The following is a 20,258-nucleotide window of genomic DNA, read 5'->3' as shown; positions in this document are numbered from 1 at the left end:
TTAGATATCTCCATAGTCAGCAAGTGGCTGAGCTATAATCAAGGTAATTATTGTTGCCAGTCTGATCAAGTTCCCTTCCACCCCTGCTTTTTTTTTTCCTTACTCTAAACTTAGAATTCAGAGAAAAAAACCACCAACAATGAACAACTCCAAAAGCAGAACAACCAACAAAGGTGGGATGAGCAGAAAGGATGGCACCACTTGGCACAAGGTACTGTGAGAATTAACAAATCTCTTCACTCACCTGCCTGCCCATTTTCCTAGTGGGCTCAGCAGTGATGTAAGAAAGGACTATCTTGGTGAGGCTCCAGATAAGCAAAGGTCATGGCTTTTATCAACTGTGCTGTGCAGCTACCATGGTCTGCTCTAACCCCCCCTTGGCCAGCTTCACCTCACAGGAGTCACAAGACAAAAAACTGTATTTTAAGGTGCCTAAGCCACCCAACTCTTGCCTTGGCTGACTAGTTTCTCTAACCTGCTGTCAGCCTGTTTAACAGTCCTGTGGTTCACCACCATTATCTTGCCCAACCTCCACTGTTACATGACACAGTCCATCCACAAAGAAATAGTATCTCCTTGTGGTCAGACAGAGGTCTGCACAGCCAAAGAGAAAGTTCCTGGAGACCTAAGGAAAAAAGAAGCCAGAAGTCATCCAGCTGTGAGTTTCTAGTTCAGTGAGAGCTTTCTTAGCTAGGAGAATTAACAGTAACCATCCCATCTCAGCCTGTTCCTGTTGGTTAACACTCTATAAAAACAAAAGCAGCACCATCACAAGCACAAAGATAACAGCAGCACTCCTGCCCACACCGGTGTGGTGCTGTTCCTGCGGGTTCCTTCACCCTAAGCTTTTTTACCTCTGGGTTCATTTGTCCCTGACTGGCCCATCCCAATGGTCTCCCATGATGTGAGGGGTCTGGAACACAAACCCTATGAGGAGAGGCTGAGGGAGCTGGGGTTGTTTAGCCTGGAGAAGAGGAGGCTCAGGGGTGACCTCATTGCTGTCTACAACTACCTGAAGGGAGGTTGTAGGCAGGTGGGGGTTGGTCTCTTCTCCCAGGCAACCAGCAGCAGAATGAGGGGACACAGTCTCAAGTTGTGCTGGGGGAGGTATAGGCTGGGTGTTAGGAGGAAGTTCTTCACAGAGAGGGTGATGCCCATTGGAATGGGCTGCCCAGGGAGGTGGTGGAGTCACCATCCCTGGAGACGTTCAAGAGGAGACTGGATGAGGCACTTAGTGCCATGGTCTGGTTGATTGCTTAGGGCTGGGTGATAGGTTGGACTGGATGAGCTTGGAGGTCTCTTCCAACCTGGTTGATTCTATGATTCTATGATGTCAAACTCTGATGGCCAGTTTGGGCAAGGGCCACCTTCTCTCTGTAGGACAGAAAAGGAGGCATTTACCCTCCAGCCTGCCATTCTGCATCAAGAGGAATGTGGCCAGCAGGACAAGAGAGGAGATTCTGCCCCTTTACTCTGTTCTGGTGTCCCCAGCATAAGGATAACACAGAGCTGTTGGAGTGAGTCCAGAGGAGGGCCACAAAGATGATCCAAGGGCTGGAGCACCTCTGCTATGAGAATAGGCTAAGGCAGCTGGGGTTGTTCAGCCTGGAAAAGAGAAGACTCTGGGGGGACCTTAGAGCTGCCTTCCAATTCCTGAAGGGATCCTCCAGGAAGGCTGCAGAGGGACTTTCCCTGAGGGTGTCTAGAGATAGGACAAGGGGGAATGGTTTGAAGCTGAGGGAGAGCAGGGTTAGACTGGAGTTTAGGAAGAAGTTCTTCAGTATGAGGGTGGTGAAACTCTGAAATAGGTTGCAGATGCCTCCTCCATGGAGATGTCCAAGGCCAGGATGGATGAAGCCTTGAGCAGCCAAGTCTAGTTGAGAGCCATCCCTGCCTGTAGTAGGGAGGTTGGAGTAGATGATCTCTGAGGTCCCTTCCAGCCTAGGACCATTCTATGAACTCATCCAAACGTCAGTGTTCTGTTGTAGATCTCAGGTCTGCAGAGAGGACCCAACTTTGTAGCACTGGAAGTTTTTATCCTAAAAAAAGTAAATGAAAACACAGAAGAAGAAGAAACCCAAAGGTGCTGAGGAAGCAAAAAGAGGAGTTTTGGAGTTGGGAACCTTTAGCTCCATTAAGAAACAACAAATATTGTGAGCCTGCAAATAAGGGCACCCATCCAGTCTATCTGCAAGTAGGATATTTATAAAAGAAACACTGAAGTTGTGGAGATCTGCAGCTCACTCCTTTACACTCAAGGCTCTCTGCCAGAAACTTTGTTTTCCCTCTAGTATGAGTCATTGGCCTATTAAAAATCAAGGGTCTCTATCTACAGTGAAAACAGAGCCTTAGAAATACACCAGCACTCAGCAGTTCTAGGTGCAAGCTCTTCTCCACCCATAGACACATCTTCTAGCCACCTCTACCCAAGCAAACTTTCAGGCAGTCAGGAGGAGGCTGTCTTTGGAGCATCATTCCTGCTTCTCAGCCACTCAGATACCCACCTGATTCAATGGCAGCCAGCGAGTTGTCAAGAGCAGGAACAGCAAAGCTTTGACAAGAGCAGGAGGAACTCAGACATGAGGGAGAGCAGCTTGCACTGCAGCACAGCTGTCCCAGATAAGCAGAAATGTTTTCATTTCTTTTCAGACTACAAACTTAGATGAAAATGCAGCAGTTAGAGCTCAGCTCACTACCACAGAAGCACTACCGCTGACTTGGTTGAAAGTCTGATTCACTCCCACCACGATGTGAGGAGACAAAGCCATGACTGCTTCCAGCTTCACACTGGGCACACCACTAAGGGCAGGGCAGCCTGAACAGTGGCTTCTACATCCCTCTCATTTTCCTAAGCCTCAAGGATTAACAAGTGAAAGAAACTGAGAAAGTGAGATGACGAGGAAGCTCTGACCACCAAGCGCAGAGAAACCAAAGCGATCGGTTGAGAGCACAGCCACCACTGATACCACCATCCCACTGAACCAAAACCCCCTAAGCAGCCCTGACCTCCTAAGGGACTTTTTGATCACCAAGTGGAAACTGGGGGTTTATCTATCCCTGGATCTATTCCTGATGAATCCCACACGCTGGCGCTCTCGCTCCAGAATGAAAGCGTCTGGTTCCACTCCAAGAAGGGATTAGGTTTGAAGGAAGGAAGTTCCTTGTTCCACAATCAGATGTCCACACACAGCCTCAACCCAGAACAGCTTTGAACATCCAGAAGGCCTGAAATGGAACAGCTGATGAGAACCTGAACAGACACACGATGTCCATGTCCACTGGCATCCCTTTCATGGGGAATTTGGAGGTGTCACAGCACAAAAGGAGAGAAAACACTTAAACAAAAAGAGTTGAACTGCAAGAAATCATTTCCTCTGGAGGTGGAGTGCTAGGTAGAGAGTCTTTAATTACTCTCAGGACAGGAAACACACCCATTCCTATTGCCTAGGTAGTATCACAAGCATATACACCTCATGAAGAAATAGCTCTAACCAAATGACTAATTATATACATATATAATAATTATTTTTGGCTGCATCAATGCAAGCTCCGATCAATGGCAGCCTTTGGGCTCTGTGCCACAGCTGGCAGCCAAGCCACCCCCCCCACAGCTCAAAATTAGGACAGTCAAAGCAGCTCTAATCCTTTCCAGCCTGACCTCAAGCTTGGTCTTCCCAGAATGGTAGTTCAGCCACACACTACCCATTGTGCTGCTGCAGAGGCTTTGTGGAGTGCACAGCTTTTAGCTGGCCCTACAAACGTCCTCATCTCTCCTAGGGTTTGTTTTACAGTGTGGGGCACAGCAGAACACAAGATGCAATGCAACACATCAGGGAAGTGGCAGGGTGGAAGAAGCTGTCTTCAGTTAGGGGTCATCATGTTTTCTTTCTTTGTAGCCTTCTTCAGGGAAGATCAAGAAAGCAAGCATCAATCTACAAGTTCTAAAGCTGGCAGCTGCTTGATCATTATCAAGGGGATTGTCCCAGTTCAGTCCACCCTGCTGCAAAGCAGCACTGAAGCAGCTGGGGAAGAACAAATCCCAGACAGAGGAGGAGAAGTTAAAAATAGCACCCCAGAATTTTTCTGAGGGAAATTCAGAGCTGATTTCAGCACTCTGATGTTTCTGCCATCGCACACCGTAAACTCTGTGGAACATGTCTGCACTTGCAGTGGCCTTCCTTGCAATGCCAAGAACTAATGAAGTCCCTAGAAGTCATTCCAGTCTTTCTGAAGCCCTTAGCAGGCTTTTCATTTTGCAGTTATCCACAGCCATACCATGACTTCTGCAGTGGGAGTGAGGTGAGAGCTTGTCACTGCCACACTAAGCATGGCTGTGCTGCAACAGTCCATAGCACAGAGCTGGTTTGCTGTGAAAAACTACCTCTCCAGGATACTAAGTATGAGATGCTAAGGCTCAATTTCATATCAGGTTGTGGTTTCAGTATTACATTCAAAGGTCTTCAACACTGTCCCCATTTCCAGTTCCCTGCATCCTCATCAAGGTATTTATATATGCAAGCAACAGTTCGCATCCTATGAATTTTTACAAAGTCCTGCTGGAGGAAACTGAAGTTCCAGTATAAACCAGCAACTACCCTAATGGAACACACACCATCAGCACCCCACACCTTACCAGTCACCCTCAGACAGAAAGCCATCAGGTTGCTATAAAGTTCAACAGCACCTCCTTCAAGTCACAAATCAAAGTTTGTTCTTAATAGTGATTATTCACAGATTCCCAGCATGGTGGGGGTTGCAAGGCACACGTGGAGATCCAACCCCTCTGCTACAGCAGCATCGCTCAAAGCAGGTTCCCCAGGATCACAGCATCCAGGTGGGTTCAGAATCTCTCCAAAGAATGACTCCACAACCTCTCTGGGCAGCCTGCTCCAGGGTTCTGGCACCCTCACAGCAAAGACCTTTTTCCTCATGTTCAGATGGAACATCCTAAGTTACAGTTTGTGCCTGTTGCCCCCTGCCCTTTATTACTGATCAGCATAGAGAAGATCCCCTCTCAGGCTGGTTTTATCCAGACTAAACAGCCCCAGGCCTCTCAACCTTTCCTCAGAGAGATGCTCCAGTCTGCTCAGCATCTTTGTAGCCTCTGCTGGGCTCTCTCCAGTAGTTCCTTGTTCCTCTTGAACTGGGGAGCCCAGAAGTGGACCCAGTACTCCAGATGTGTCCTTGCTAGGGCAGAGGGGTGTGTCTCTGATTTCTCATGTGTCTGATTACTTAAACATGAAAAAAGGCTCACCTGTAGCACTGGAAGAGGAACCATCCAAAGCACTGCATAAAGGTATTTAAGTATACTATGTCAAGAAAGTAACCTGCAAGCTAACCTAGAGACAGCTTGTCAGTCAGCAAGTGCAGAGATGCTGCTGATGGTCCTGTGGACACGAGTTGCTTTTGCAGTGAACACACCTGCACGGAAGCTACTGTGGTAGGTAAGTTTGCATTTGCATCTTGGTAAGGTTACCCCTTCAGTCACCACACCCATGCTAGAAGCACACTCATATCTAAGAGGGGTTTTACACAGGTCACAGTAAAAAGGTGCTTTACTATGGATAAAAGCTAAGCAAAGATACTGAACACCACCTAGAGGAAGCCTTCATCAAACCATTTTTCAGTCTAATGCTGACAAAACACCCAGCCATCTGGAGGCTAGGATGAATACCCCAAGTTTTTATTAGCTACATACCCAAGGACTTGCTACCTGTGCCATCTGCTGGTGTAGAGGACTCATACCCTCTCCCACTTCCAAAAGACCAGCTGAGCAGAGGAGCTGATCAAACTAAAACAGCATTAAGAGACGCTAGGAATACTGAAACAGCTTCAAAACTCCAGTGCTTTGGCTTGAATGCTTGCCCTCAGCATAAACTGATTAGGGACAGATCACAAGCCCAGCATGCAGCACACCCGCCCAAAGCTTCAGCTGCTTTCTTAGCACAAGAGCATCAAGCAGGTAAGAACAATCTGTTCCTTTGTGTGTCCTGGCTTATTGCCTAGAACATTTAATAAGCTCATAAAGAACTGACTTCATTTCTGCTCTATAATCTTTACCAGACAAGAGAAACCACTTCAGCCTCTCTGGAGGCATATCCAGCATTCCTGTTATGTGTCTGATGGTAGCCAGCGGGTTAATGGCTCATCCAGCCAGAGCCTGTCACTCAGAGTTGGAGGGAAGAATTTCTACTTTTTGCTTTCAAAAAAGATCAAACCTCTGCAGATGCTTCTTGCTCTCTGCAGCTAACACTTCTGAATGCTTCCACTCAAGATTCCCACAACAACTGAGTCAGCTAACCCACCCTTGTTGTCCTCTCAGACAATCCAGAGGAGGAGATCACCATGACAGTAACTTGCCCAAGCACAGAGCAAGGCTATAGCAGGAACTGTCAGTGCAGCTACTTCCCCAGTACCACAGACGTGGGTCATACCAGCTCCCAGTGACAGTAATTAGAGCTGTCCACACACAGAATTAAACACTCCCCCTACACTTGGTATTTTGGAGCCAAGCAGACCACAGCTCATTTCAGAGCACATTCTCTACATGGCTACACACCTCAGCAGAAGAGCTGCTTCAGTTTGCAAGATAAGGCAGCAGAATTCCTGCTGTGCTCTATTCCTTGCCTCTGCAGTTTCATAAACAATGACTGAGAGCAGCTACTCCTCCAAGTCACCCTCTAGTTCCCAGCACAGTAAACCTGCTTACTGTTTTAGTTCCAGCTGTACAATCCAAGGCACTTTCCAGGAATGCCAGGAGGGTTGAACACAGACTTCAGCTATTTGAGCAACCAGTCACACAGATCTCACAGCAGTGCACTCACAGCTCTGAGCTAAAAGCACAGCAAAGCTCATGGGTACATGCTGAAAGGTGTTCTAACAAGCTGTTGATTAACCTGCTGCTGCCTTCACAGAATCCCAGCATGGTGGCAGTTGGAAGGGATCTCTGGAGATCATCCAATCCAACCCATCTGCTAAAGCAGGGTCACCCACAGCAGGCAGTCCAAGATCATGTCCAGGCAGATTTGGGACCTCTCCAGAGGGAGACTCTCACAACTTCTCTGGGCAGCCTCGGCCAGGGCTCTGGCACCCTCACAGCTAGAAAATTTTTCCTCATGTTTAGGTGGAACCTCCCACATTCCAGCTTCTGCCCACTGCCTTGTCCTATCACTAGGCACTACTGAAAAGAGCTTGGCCCCATCCTCTTAATGCCCACTTTCAATACTGATAAGCTTTGAGAAGATCCCCTTGGATCTTTAGGCCCCCCTTGGTCAATTCTGATATGCTAAAAAGGGTTCTCACCAATACTGCCATACATTCACACACACAAACCTTTAATCAGCAGCCTCATCAAGACAGATATCAAATGGCTGAATTACAGCACACATCCTTCCTGTGTTGCACCACAGCTGCCAGTTAGCACCCACACACCAGAGCTTCACTGGGCCAGTTGGGTTTACAGCACCACACACCACCTGCTGGGGGATCAGGTTTGAAGCAAGGTGTCTCCTCTTCCCTCTGTTGCAAGTTGGTTTTGCACCACACAGCACCAGGCAGAGGGAACTGGGCTTTGCAAGCTGAAAAAGAGGTAAAAGGAACAAGAAAGAAGAGCATTGCATGGCCCGCCACAGGCACTCCACCCATACGTGCCACACACCGGCATCCTGCACTCTTGCCTCTGAGCACCACGAAGTCACACAAAACACCAAAGTTTTAGAGAAACATTTATTACAGGGTTGCAGAATTTATGCCAATATAAAGTCCCTTAATAAAACTCTCGAGTTCATCAACTGCAGGAAACTAACTCTGTTATCTTTAGACTGCAGCTCTCAAAAGAAAAGGAACAACGCTGACTGCTACTTGCTCATAAAAAGTTGACCTAAAAAGTTTATAGAAGCCAGAGAGTAGGTTGTAGGTTTTAGGTTTACAACTACAGTTCACATTCACAAGTGAGCTCTACCAGAAGAGATTCTTGAAACAAGAAGTTACAGGATAAACCAATTCATAACTAAAAATACTGACAAGCTTTGGGAGCAACTCTACTGGAATCTACCAACTAAATACCACAAAAAAACCCAAACCAAGGTAGAAGAATGAAACGTAAGCTGGGGGAAGGTTCCAAATATACATACGAATTCAATACAGTAATTGCACAAAAATTAAACAGGGTAGTGTTAAAGGTTTATGATCACGGAGGGTGGATTTTACATGCTTCACACATGGTAGTTAAAATAAACCTTTAGTGATGCTCATTAGAAGGGTTGTTTTTTGTTTAGATAGGATGCGGAGTGCAGAGCTATCCTACAAGAGCTACACAAGATGTGCAAACCACAGATTATTCATATTTGTCATTCTGTGAAAGTTAAGGTGAAACAGAATTGGTTCCAGCCAAGGGATTGGTTAACACTTTTTTCTATATATATTTTTCTGCCATTCCCAGATTACACTAAATCAAACACATTCAATGTATAAACTGATATTAACCTCCTAAACAAAACCGGTATTAACCTCCTAAAACAAATTCAACCTTACTCCAATTTAAGTTTTACATGAGACAACTAGAAAGTTATACCAATAATCAAAGAAAGCTGAAATGGTGACTTTTGTCTGTTGAAATACAAGCAATACACAGAAAATGCATAAGGCTTTTGATTATCACTGCACATTTTAATTTCAGAAGTCGCTGTCTAATGCTCAGACTTCTCAAAGGTGTGAACTAGTCACTTCCCCTCCCAACACCTTTCACTGCTGACAAATCTTTGTTTCAACAACAAAAGAGCTTTCAAAGTGTCTGATTGAATGGCAGTTCTCCACTGAACGTTTCTGCAGACCTGGGGAAAAGAGAAGAGAAAGCCTCAGTAAAGCAGATCTAGAATCCAGCAGCAAGTACTCAAGTTTTATGTCATTCTAAACAGCAGTGAGACATTAATTCAGTTTCTTCAGCCATGAATTGCCACTAGAGCTTGACATCAGGTTGTTCTCTGCCAGAAAGCTTCTCTTATTTTCGGAATGGTAACAGGAGGAGGCCCACATACGACAGAGGGAACAAAGCAAGCAAGCACACTTATTTCTAGTGCCCCTCATTACTGTTTTAGTGACAGAAGAAACACTGAACAGATCAATTATGGCAAAGTTCCTTACAGCCTTTCCTAACCACAAAGGGAAAAAAAAAAATGAAATTACAAGGAAAGGGTTTGGAAACTCAGAAAGGGTACAGAAATCCCATCTCCTCCCTAGCTCTTTACTAGCACTTCCCTCCACCCAGTATGCATTACCACAGAGTGTGCTTCTCCAGAGCAGTCTTCACCTTGAAGAGAGCCCTGGGAGGATTTGCCACACAGATGATGGTATCCCTGAAGCTTTTCCTAACACTGTTAAAGTGATTTTCTCTATTTTGAGCCATGCCAGCAGTGGATTTGACACAGACAGTTTACATGCATTAGCTGTGAATCTTCACTATGAGATGAGAATATAGCAGTCCTGCCACCAAAGAGAAGCTGTTCAACTAAAGCCCTTCAATAAATGACAATTAGCAAAGATTTATAGATTAATAAACAGCAAATTGTTCAAAGCAGGCACGGGAAGCTATCCATCCAAAACCTGAGGTCAGTTTGATCCAAGTGATGAACCCATGGACTCTACAAACTCAAAGCCAGTGCAACACCAGCCAAACGAGAAGGCTTCTCCACAGTTTATCCCTTTTAGTCTACTGACATGCACATAGCTGGTACATGCTAGAAGCCTGATCTGGAAGACAAGACAAGCCTTGTCCCTGGACAATTTTCTCCTCAGCAGCAGTCTTCAATCTGCCTACCTTTCTCATCTCTCCTTCCCCTCAAGAGCAAACAAGGTCAACTACAGAACAGAAACTGCATGAAGGAGCATTGTTCCTTTACTAGAATTCTTTGGTACAAGTATTCTGAAGAAGTCTTTTACAATGGTAGAGCAAGGTGACTTCAGGAAACATCAGAAACTCTTCACAGCAACTGTCTGTAGACTAGTCCCTCAGTCACAGAAGCAGTCAATTTAGACTTGCTCATAAAAGCATCTTCAACAGCCGAAAGACACATGCCTTTCCCTCCCATAAAGGCAACATTTGCTGTTTCTTCACATGCCCTCTACTGTCAGCCACACAGGATGAGTTTTATGTTCCCATGTGCAGAGCCTTTCATCCAGGAACAGCAAACAGCAGATGTGGCTCCTGATGCTGCAAGCTCTAACTGGTCTGAGGAAACCTTCGCCTAAAAGCTTGGCAAGGAAAGCAGAGCAGAGAGTCCTGACAAACCTAACATTTGCACTCTGAAAGGCTGGAACTGATAAAGGATTAGTTTCCTGTGTCTGGGGAGAGCAGCAAACTATGAAATGTTTGGAGAGCTACAGTGCAGCAAATTCACAGCATCAGGTTTCTGTACTCCAGGTCTCCTTTCAGTACGTCAAACCATCGGCATCTCAAATCCAGTCCTGTTCATGCAATGGCAGGGTGTGGCACAAGGGGACAGGCAAAGAAACAGAGCTCGGAAGTTCCTGTGAAGCATTCTTCCTCTTTCAGAGAAGAGCTCTGGGCTGTCTAGAGATAGCTGTTCGGTTTTATCTTTTCCCAGAGCAAGTGAAGCAGAATATAATGCTTTTACTTGGTGGTCCTGTAACCTGATTTTTGACAGGACAGTGACAGAGTAAGCTGCACCTATAGAGACTCACATTATCAGTGGGGTTGTAGGAATTCTGGGGCCAAAGTTATTACAACTTCAACTAAAAGATGGAACAGAAACAGATTTAAGTTCAAATTTGGTTTGGGTATATAACCTGTAATTCTGTAACTGAAACTCTCCTTACCACATTCAAATGAAGGCTCAGAGACACACTGGAAGGCAGGGGAAAACACAAGCTGAGACTGTTCACAGAACTGATAAGTGTTCACCAGATTTCCAAATCAAAAAACTCCAAAGGTTTAAGTATTTAACCCTTTCCCTAATCCAACAAGAGATTTCCTTTCACTGCAGGGAACTTACCCATTATCTGGTCTCTGCGCTGAAGTCTGAAGGTCTCCTTCCCAACACAGAGTTGGTAGATGAAGATACCCAAATCAGACACATTATCTATTTCCTCTGTAACCACCATCTCTTCACGGACTAGGTAGGTCTGAGGCAAGTAAGAGCCAGTCTGAAAGAGAAAAATACTTCAGATACAGTATTCTGCTAACAATGGACAAACTTCACATTTCACATTTGCTTTGGAAGGGCTTCTAGCACCAGATTTCAGATCTCCTCCTTTGTAATACCTTAATGCTAGTCCTGAGCAGATGCGCACCAGAGCAGTTAAAAACTGACAACTTCAAATAGCTAGTTACATCCAAACAGAGTGCAGTTAACCTTAACATTGCTGGCCTCAAAGCAAACAGAACTCGGTCAAATTTATTTGTACTCAACAGAATGTTTGAGGCAGTGTTTCTCATACAATAGAAGAAGTGTGACCTACAAAAGTTACCAACACCACAAGATCACAGCAGTACTGAAACAACTTCCACCCCTTGTGACCAACAAGAGACACTTAAGAGTTTGTCTTTATGAAGCTGAAGATAATGAAACAAGTTAAGCCTCTAGCACTAGGTGGCTTGGAAAGCTGGGGGAAGAGAAAGCTCATGAAGTTCAACAAAACAAGTGTAGAGTCCTTCATGTGGGGAGGAATAACCCCTGCTGTGGATGACCCTGATGTACTAGAGGGCACTGGACTAGATCTCCAGAGGTCCCTTTCAACCCCCACCATGCTGGGACTCTGTCATGTTTTTGAGCAGCCCATTTGACACAGCATAGCTCAGTATTACATTCAATTTGACAGTAGCAGCACCCGTAAGAGGAGTTGTCTTGGAAAAATACCAACTGCAGTCACTGCAAAGTGAAAGCAGCCACGGTGAGCTCACAACTAGAGTGCCAATAACACAGAGGAACAAGCTGGCATTGTTCTTTTCATTACAGCTCTCGTGGGGCAAGCAAGCTTTCGGGCAGTAACTTTCACGTTTAGGCTTTCAGTGATATTTGGAGCGCTATCAAGTTCCTTTGTAATAGCTAAATTTAACCTTACTTGCTGGCTGCTTTCAGCTTTCATAAAGTAAGGTATTAATAAGAGCATTAAGCATGAATCTACTCAACGTAATACACACTGACAGCTGGCCCTAGCTTCAGTACAGTGACCGAGCCAGGGGGATTATGGACTTTGATGGCAAGAGGACTGTTCCAGCAAGAGACTGCAGTTCAGGAGAAGCAAACACCCAGCATTCTTATCACAAGTGACCTTGTCAGCACAACTACACAATGAAGTTTCCACCTACCGCCAGTTTGGCAAAGAGATCCATCAGGTTTCTTGGTGGCATGACTATGGATGTGTTGAGTGGAATCACGTAGCAGTTACCCAGTTGCAGGTCAAGATAGGCTGTCAAAAGCTGTGTTGAAAACAAGTTTCTTTAATTAAGCATGGCCTTTGATTATTAGAACACAGTTCTACAAGGACTAAGGAAGCTCAGAAAGCTGGAGATGATGCACAGCTGGATTCAAAGGGATGCATTCAGGAACTGCCTGCTACAAGGACTTTGCTATTGCCACTTCATGGTTCCAACAAGGCTTTTGTACAGAAGGGAGAGCTGACTATAAAAACTGTTTATCACAATTCTAAACAAGCAGAGTTTGTATTAAAACAGAGGAAGTATTTGGGAGTATGCTGCCCTAACTGTCCAATATAGCCCAGTGCAAGCAAAACGTATCTAACTGTTAATAAGCAATTACTCCCTCAGCAAAAATATAATAGTCTCCAGAAAAACCACACCAGCATTACCAGTGAGTGGAAGAACTTCAGTGACTAAAATTATGCTATTATGACTTTGCACAGCACTTAGCCAGCATTAACTGAAGTTCAGTTGCCTGAATCCTTTATAGTTACAGCCAAGATTCTGTCAGGACAAGGCAGATAAAAGCTGCACATACTGTGAACACAGCTCAGCTGTGTGGCATTCCACACTGCTGGTGAGGGCAGCAGGTACAGAGATCAGTTCCAGGCTCTTTACCATGATTCTATCTACACTGCCAGGGTTTGATTTACAAACAGCCCACAAGAGCTTTTACAGCTGACTAAGGGCAACTGAGTATTATCAACAACTTTAATACAGAAGTCAGATTAAAGCCATCCTCTCATCTTTGTTTTAGATAAGCTACATGCACCTAACTAACTGCATTTTCAAGTTCTGGAAGTGATTTTTCAATTTACTTACCCAAGGCCAACACTTATCCTCAATTCCATATTTTGCTGTACCAGTCTGGCAGAGTTTTAGACCAAATCCTCAATTTCCTTGTCTCAATTCACATTTACATCATTCTCACTTTCTTTCATATAAGATTCTTGATCAAATAGCAAGTGTCATTTTCAGATAACCAGTAGTCAATATCAGTCACCAAGACCCTCTGCTCTGAGAAATGACTCAGAGGCTCTGAGTATGAACTCCTCTAATGTTCTTTTAACTTTTGCAAGGGAGCAGTGTTACGTCTCCTTATCCCACACTTAAGCCCATCCCCAAAGAGAAGCTTGCATTGACAATAAGCTTTAAAAGGTCTCAAGGATGAAAATCCTGGAGCTGTTATGATTACCATTCACACCACAGTGTCTCAGTGAGCACCAGGACCAGTTATTTATCACCTCACATGTACTCACCCTATCAAAGTCATGAACGATCGCTGCTGGATCGCTGTCCGAGAACTTGGGGACAGGAACATCAATGATGGCTATGTTGTCATCTTCTCTGATGTCAGCTTCTTCAGCAATGGGGAGGAAGTAAGGTTCCACTGCACGATCACGGTTTTCATTCTCAAAGTAGCACATTTCACCACGGTACACCTTATGCTGGAAGGAAAAGCAAGGCAAGTTGTTTTTACAGTGAATATTACACAGAATCCCACCATGGTGGGAACTGAAAGGGACCTCTGGAGATCATCTACTCCAAACTCCCTGCAGGGTCACCCACAGCAGGCTGCCCAGGATCACAGGTCTGGAATCTCTCCAGAGAAGGAGAATCCATAACCTCCCTGGGAAATCCTGGTCCTGGACTCTGGCACCCTCACAAGGAATTTTTTTCCTCATGTTTAGGTGAAATTTCCTGTATTCCCCTCTGTGCTCATTACCACTTGTCCTATCACTGGGCATCACTGAATAGAATTCTCTTGCCCCCAATCTTCAGATACTGATAGGCACTGAAAAAAAAAAAAGTCTCCTCTCAGTCTGGTCTTCTCCAAGCCAAAGAGCCCCAGGTCTTTCAGCCTTTTCTCCTCAGAATGATGCTCCAGTCCCCTCAGCATCTTTGTAGCCTCTGATGGACTCTCTCCAGTAGTTTTCTATCTCTTCATGGTGCTTTAAAACTGCATTCTTAATGCTTATACTATAACAAAGCACAGAACTGCCACACCTGGAGCTCTTATAAAGGACACAGCAGCCTTCATGTGCAATTTACTGAAGGTTCTCTATTATGGCAACAATTAATTTACAATTACACTTTTAAAATTTAGAGATGCATTAAAAAAACCCAAAAACTTTCACATTACCTTAGGCATGAAGTACTTGTAGATGCAGGCTCCACCAACAACAACTCCTGCCAAGATGAATGCTAGGCCTAGCAGAGTCAGCAGGCATCTTCCAGATGAATTTTCACCTCCATGTGTGGCAATTTCTGGATCCTTTAAATAAAGAGGGATGACAACTTAGGAAGTGCAGCCACTCTGAATATAAGGTAGCCTATTACCTACTGCTTCACCTTGATCGACCATCCTCTATTCCTTCTACATGTGCAGTGAGAGCTAAGTCAAGCATCACATACTATGAAAATATGAAATACTCCTGCATTGTGTCAAGACCAGTTTTCAAACAGCACTTAAAGAAGCTATTTTCTTAGAAGATGTTCTATTCAAGATGCAAAAAAACTAAATAACTCTAACAAAAGATGTAATGCTGAAGCCGACACAGTACAAAGGAAGCAAGATCTGTACGGCAAGGTCATTTTAAGATACAGAGTGCTTTTAGGCCTCTTCCCAAAAACCTACTTCCTCTCCTCCTCTTGTTGTCTTAAGATAGTCCTTACAAAGCTGGACTAAAAGAAAAAGCTAGAATGCAACTTTGTCTATTAGCTGGGGAACAGACATCTGATACCAGTCAAGCAAGTACGTTTTAGAACATGGCAGAGGACACCCACTGTGAAAGAACGGACTTCTTAGCTCAAATGCAGCTTCAAATTATGTCAAATAAACCTTAGTCCCTGCGGCACATCCTACCTTACAGCTTCAAAATACTTTCTTCCAGCCAAGTCTAAAGGAAGTTTTGTTTCTAGCAGCTTTACCTCTATTTCAGTGACTTGTCTCTGCATCCAAAGGTGATTACTGTCATGATTGTGTACGTGCTGACAAGTTGTGTAATATCAATTGCAAAGTTAGCAGTGGTGTCTCAACAGCAAGTTTAACACTCATTGACTCTCTAGACTTCCAGGTCAAAGGCCTGCACAAGCCAAGCTGAGAGACCACCTTTGGGCAAACACGCAGAGGTTTGGGGTCTTCAAAACAACCAAGCCCCAAACGTTTAGATAATCTATATATCTGCTCAAGTATCTTCCTTTAATGATTCATGACTCCGGTATTTAGCAACTCGCTTTCAAGACCTGCTCTTCGTCAGGAAGAAAAATTGGGTTTCACAGCATAAGAGCTTTCCCTCCATGTGGTTCCTACAGCTAGATTTAGCACAGCAGCTTCCATGGCTTTTATTTGGGTCCCACTATTGGCACTCCTGTAGAAAATAATATTTAACACAAAAACCCCATGGTATTAATACAAAGGCTGTACATATTTTCATGCTCAGCAAGATACTGCAGTGTAAAAGTCAAAACACATCAGCTATGCAAGTCCTGAAACAAAAAAACAAGCTGTTTTGCAAAAGTCAATACTCCTACATTCCTCTCTCACATCCTCCAAACAGAAAAATGTTGGTTCAGCAAGACCTAAGCTGCTACAATTGGCTAGTTAAGCATTTCTCAAAACAAACCCCTTGGTTTCAAGTTAGAATTATGCCACATTTATATGTCATTACGTGAATAAGATCCTTCAGAGTTAACTGGCTTTTAAGATGAAGATTAATTCTGTTCTCTTCATATTCTGCCACCTTCATCTACACCTTTCAGTGACTTACTCATCTAGTCTGTCATTACTTGAACTCAACAGTCCACAGCAGGTTTTGGTACTTCAGAGGTCCCAGGGCTTTGATAATGTTGCCATGTAATTAGCTACATTTGCACTACACATCTTACAAACAAGCAAAGGGATTTATCATATTAAGAAGCAACGTGGGCAGCCTGAATCCAAGAAGAGAAAGTTGACAGAGCTCATAAGAGAGCACAATACTAAGACTTTGCTCCAGTAGATTACAAAGCCTCTGCTCAAAAATAATAGGAATTATAAAAATGCAAAGCAAATGCAGTTCTAAGCTGTACAAGCAAACCAAGCCAGGTGTAAAGAAAGGAAGAAGCATCCCATCTCTAGCTAGCTCAAGAGCCACTGTTGACACTGTAAGCTTCACACAACCTGCAGGGAGAGTATTCTGCAGACTCAAGTGTTTGCTGCAGACATTCTAGGGGACTCTTATTGTATCTTTTCAGCCAACATTAGCCATTAAGCTTGTTTGCTCTGCACAAATATCCCAGCAAAAGGAGACATTAACAAGCACTAGAACAAGTTTGTCTTGGAGTAAAATTGTGAATTTGATGTTTACATGGAACTCAAAGCCCTGAAGTCAAAGTGAGGGGCTGTTAAAAACCTATGCAGACACGTGCAAGCACAGATAATAATGTGACAGGTTTGACGTAACAGCATGAGTGGCTTCTGAGAACAGCAGGTATCACAGCAAGAGAAGAGAAGCTAAGGGTTTATTAGAACTATTACAGCTCAGAACTTGTAGAGGGCCAGTTGAAAAAATAATATACACACAAAAAGTTGCCTCAGGAGAAGCTGATGCATTTGTCCTACAGAAACCAGCTAGACTATCTTTCCAAACCTGAAATGACTGTTTTATCTACACTGTTTGACCTCCCCCTCCTCTTGATCTAGTAATTCAGTGCTACTGTATCACCAGTGCACATACACAACTCCTACAGCTTCAGTCCACTCAGCAGTAGCACCGACTCCTTCCCCTTGTAAAGAGAGACTATTTCAGGTGAGGCAGATGCTCTGTAGGCTGGAAGACAAGCTGCTTTCCTGATTACAGCTTAGGAGGGAACAAAAAAATATGACGACATGAGAGCCCCAGTCCACAGCTGGGGTTTATGTTTTATTTTTCAATAGTCCCACTCTCTGATCACAAATAAACTCAATCCACCATGTATTACTCCTCTACTGATGTATTTACCTAGAGGCTGATCACCCCTATCTGACAAAAAACGTCAACAGCTAAGCAAAACATCTTCAAAATGGTCTCCCACAGATTTGGAAAGTTCACTTCAAGTCAGCGACACGGCAACTCGTTAGGAAGGAAAAGCCAACCACAGAGTGTGCGCCTGGGTTTCTATTTAAAACCCTTTATGGCAGGTTTCTTATTTGGAGCTAGACATGGCAGCAGCCCAGACACCGCACCGCCGCTCTCCACCTCGCTGCCTACGAGAGATTCAGAGCAGCGACGAGGGGAGAATAAGCCTTAACCCACTTCGCCTGCCTGCAAGTCTGCTCTTTCCTGTGGGGACACACACAACACACACACACCAGGCTGCTGTAGAGCCCACGACACTTCCCCTGTGCCCTTCCCCGGGGCTGGCTGCAGCGCTGGGCCGCAGCCGAGCCCCGGAGCGCTGCAGGGCGGGGGAACGACCGCCTGCGAGCTACGGAGGTTTAAAACCCCGTCAGGAAGCAGGGCCCTGGCACGGGCCCAGCTGCGAGATAAACAGCCGGGCCTGCCCTCTGCGTGCGGGCCCGGAGCTCTCCCCGTTGTGTCACGGCACCGCCCGGGGCGTCCCGGCCGGCAGCAGGCTTGGGATAACAGCTGTGGGGAGGGAACCGCAAAACCCCTGCGGCACCGCAACGCACTCGGCCCCCCTTCAGCCCGCACCGCTCGCAGCCCCTCACGGCGGCGGCCCTAAGGGGTGCGAGCTCCCCACACTCCTCGTCTCGAGAGCGACCCCCACCCCGAACTGGAAAGCGGCCCCAGCGCCGGCGACCTCCGAAGGGCGCGGTAGGGCAGCCGCCAGGAGCACTGGGGGGCTGTCGGCTGCCTTCCCCCGGCCCGCAGCCGCTGCGAGAAGATGGCGGCGGAGCCCAGCTCCTCCTGCTACCCCCCAACCGCCGTGCCTCCGCCTCGCTCCTCCCGTCGCGACTAGGCAACGCAGAGCCCCCGCACCTTATCGGCCACCAACGCCTCGGCCGCCTCCTTCTTGGGCTCATCCTTCTGGGCGAAGGGGGAGTTAAAGGCGATCTTCACCATGGCTGCGCTCCTCCGCTCCGCCGCCTCCCCGCTGAAGAGCTACGGGCGGCGGGGCGGGGCGCGAGGAGACGGGCCCGCCCCAGCCCCGCCCCGCCGGGCCCCGCCTCACGGGCAGTGTCGAGCGCGCCCCCTGCAGGCCGGGCGTCTCATAATGGCCCGGGGGGCCGAAAACGCCGACAGCGTCCTGACCTGCATCGGCAGTAGTGTGGCCGGCAGGACCGGGGCAGGGACTGTCCCCCTGGATGTAGCGCTGGCAAGGCTGCACCATGAATACTGGGTTCAGTTTTGGAGCCCTCACTACAAGATAAACACTGAAGCACTGGAATGTGTCCAGAAAAGGGCAATGAAGCTGGTCAAGGCTCTAGAGCACAAGTCTGGTGAGGAGTGGCTGAGGGAACTGGAGTCGTTTAGCCTGGAGAAACGAAGGCTGAGACCTTCCTGCTCCCTACAACTCCCTGAAAGGAGGTGGAGCCAGGTGGGGGTCGGTCTCTTCTCCCAAGGAACAAGTGGTAGGATAAGAGAAAATGGCCACAAATTGTACCAGGGAAGATTTAGGTTGGATACGAGGATCAAATTCTTCCCCAAAAGGGTCATCAAGCCCTGGAACAGGCTGCCCAGGACAGTGGTGGAGTCCCCATCCCTGGGGGGATTTAAAGGTCATGTAGATGTTAATACTCTCTTTTACACTAGGAACACAGAGCTGCTGAAAAGGAGGCATCTCCAGGCCACATTCAGTATGGCACAGGAATGGGGATATTTTTCATCAAGCTACCTCCCTTCTCTCCTGGAATACAGCCTCAGGGGTTTTAAACAGCCAGACAAGGCATCACTATCAATTTAATGTCTCCAAAGAGGGAGAAGAAGAAAAGGCTTCATGTATTAGACTGTCTGAAAGGATCTTCTCCTTCATATGGATGAAAATCAGTGTCCATCTCAATGACTTTGTGGCTCTAGAAAGAAATCTGGTTTGAATCTGGTGCCTCCACCATTGAACTCTTCCTGCAGACAGCTGTAATTAAACAGAAGTCAGCACTATGCAAATATTGCACTAAGTAATTCTTCTAAGCATAAACAACATGCAGCATGTATTCCAGCATTCAAAGCATGTTCCTGTTATTCTACAGGTGTCACACCACTGTTATTTCCTTTCAAGATCATAGGTTTGATATTGTTCCCTTTCATCTTAATAAGAATTGTGACTTTGACTTCAATCAAGAGGAGAACCAAGTCTTTTATGTCTCTGTAACTTGACTTTGTCTAGCAACAGAAAACATTTTACCAAGAAAGCTGAGAAAAATTAATGTTCATACTTCCTAGCATTAGCATGCTAGGAATAAGTTAAGCCATGCTCTCATCAAAGTCCCTGAAACACATTTTAAAATAGATTAAGTTTCCTCTATGGCAAATCAGTATCTGTACTTTTAAACCAAGTAGTTTATAAATCATATTAATTTTCAGTATCTTAATCATGCTTAAATCAACTTTATCTTCCAATTGCCCAACACTTTCACTTGAGTAATAAGACACATAAAACCAAAATAGGCCCTTGTGATTTATCAAGACCCGTGGCTTGCTCACTGCCTATATTCTGTGATCTGTTGCAAGGGATGGATACACCTTGAAATACTGTGCTCAGATGAAAAATTAAAAATGCATTTTTATTTTGGACATTTGTTTGGCTGTGTTTTGTAGAGCAGCTGTAATCTGAAGCACCAGATCTGGAAAGATTAATTCCTTCCTGAGATGCACTGACATAAGAAAATTCAGATTGTTTT

General features: G+C 45.6%; 1 protein-coding gene across 1 annotated transcript; it reads right to left on the bottom strand.

Annotated features, from left to right (window-relative positions):
• Positions 1-7,734: 7,734 nt before the first annotated feature.
• Positions 7,735-18,521, bottom strand: ITM2A (integral membrane protein 2A). Its single transcript, XM_054388452.1, has 6 exons — positions 18,400-18,521; positions 14,580-14,711; positions 13,696-13,884; positions 12,326-12,436; positions 11,010-11,160; positions 7,735-8,831 (listed from the first exon to the last, which is right to left on the bottom strand). The coding sequence occupies exons 1-6, from the start codon at positions 18,481-18,483 to the stop codon at positions 8,743-8,745; spliced, it is 756 nt and encodes a 251-aa protein (XP_054244427.1). The 5' UTR covers positions 18,484-18,521; the 3' UTR covers positions 7,735-8,742.
• Between the last annotated feature and the right edge of the window lie 1,737 nt (positions 18,522-20,258).

The sequence above is a fragment of the Indicator indicator genome, chromosome 17 (genome assembly GCF_027791375.1).
Source record: "Indicator indicator isolate 239-I01 chromosome 17, UM_Iind_1.1, whole genome shotgun sequence".
NCBI lineage: Eukaryota > Metazoa > Chordata > Aves > Piciformes > Indicatoridae > Indicator > Indicator indicator.
Note: the sequence above shows the minus strand (reverse complement) of the source record. Positions and strands in the feature narration are given on the sequence as shown.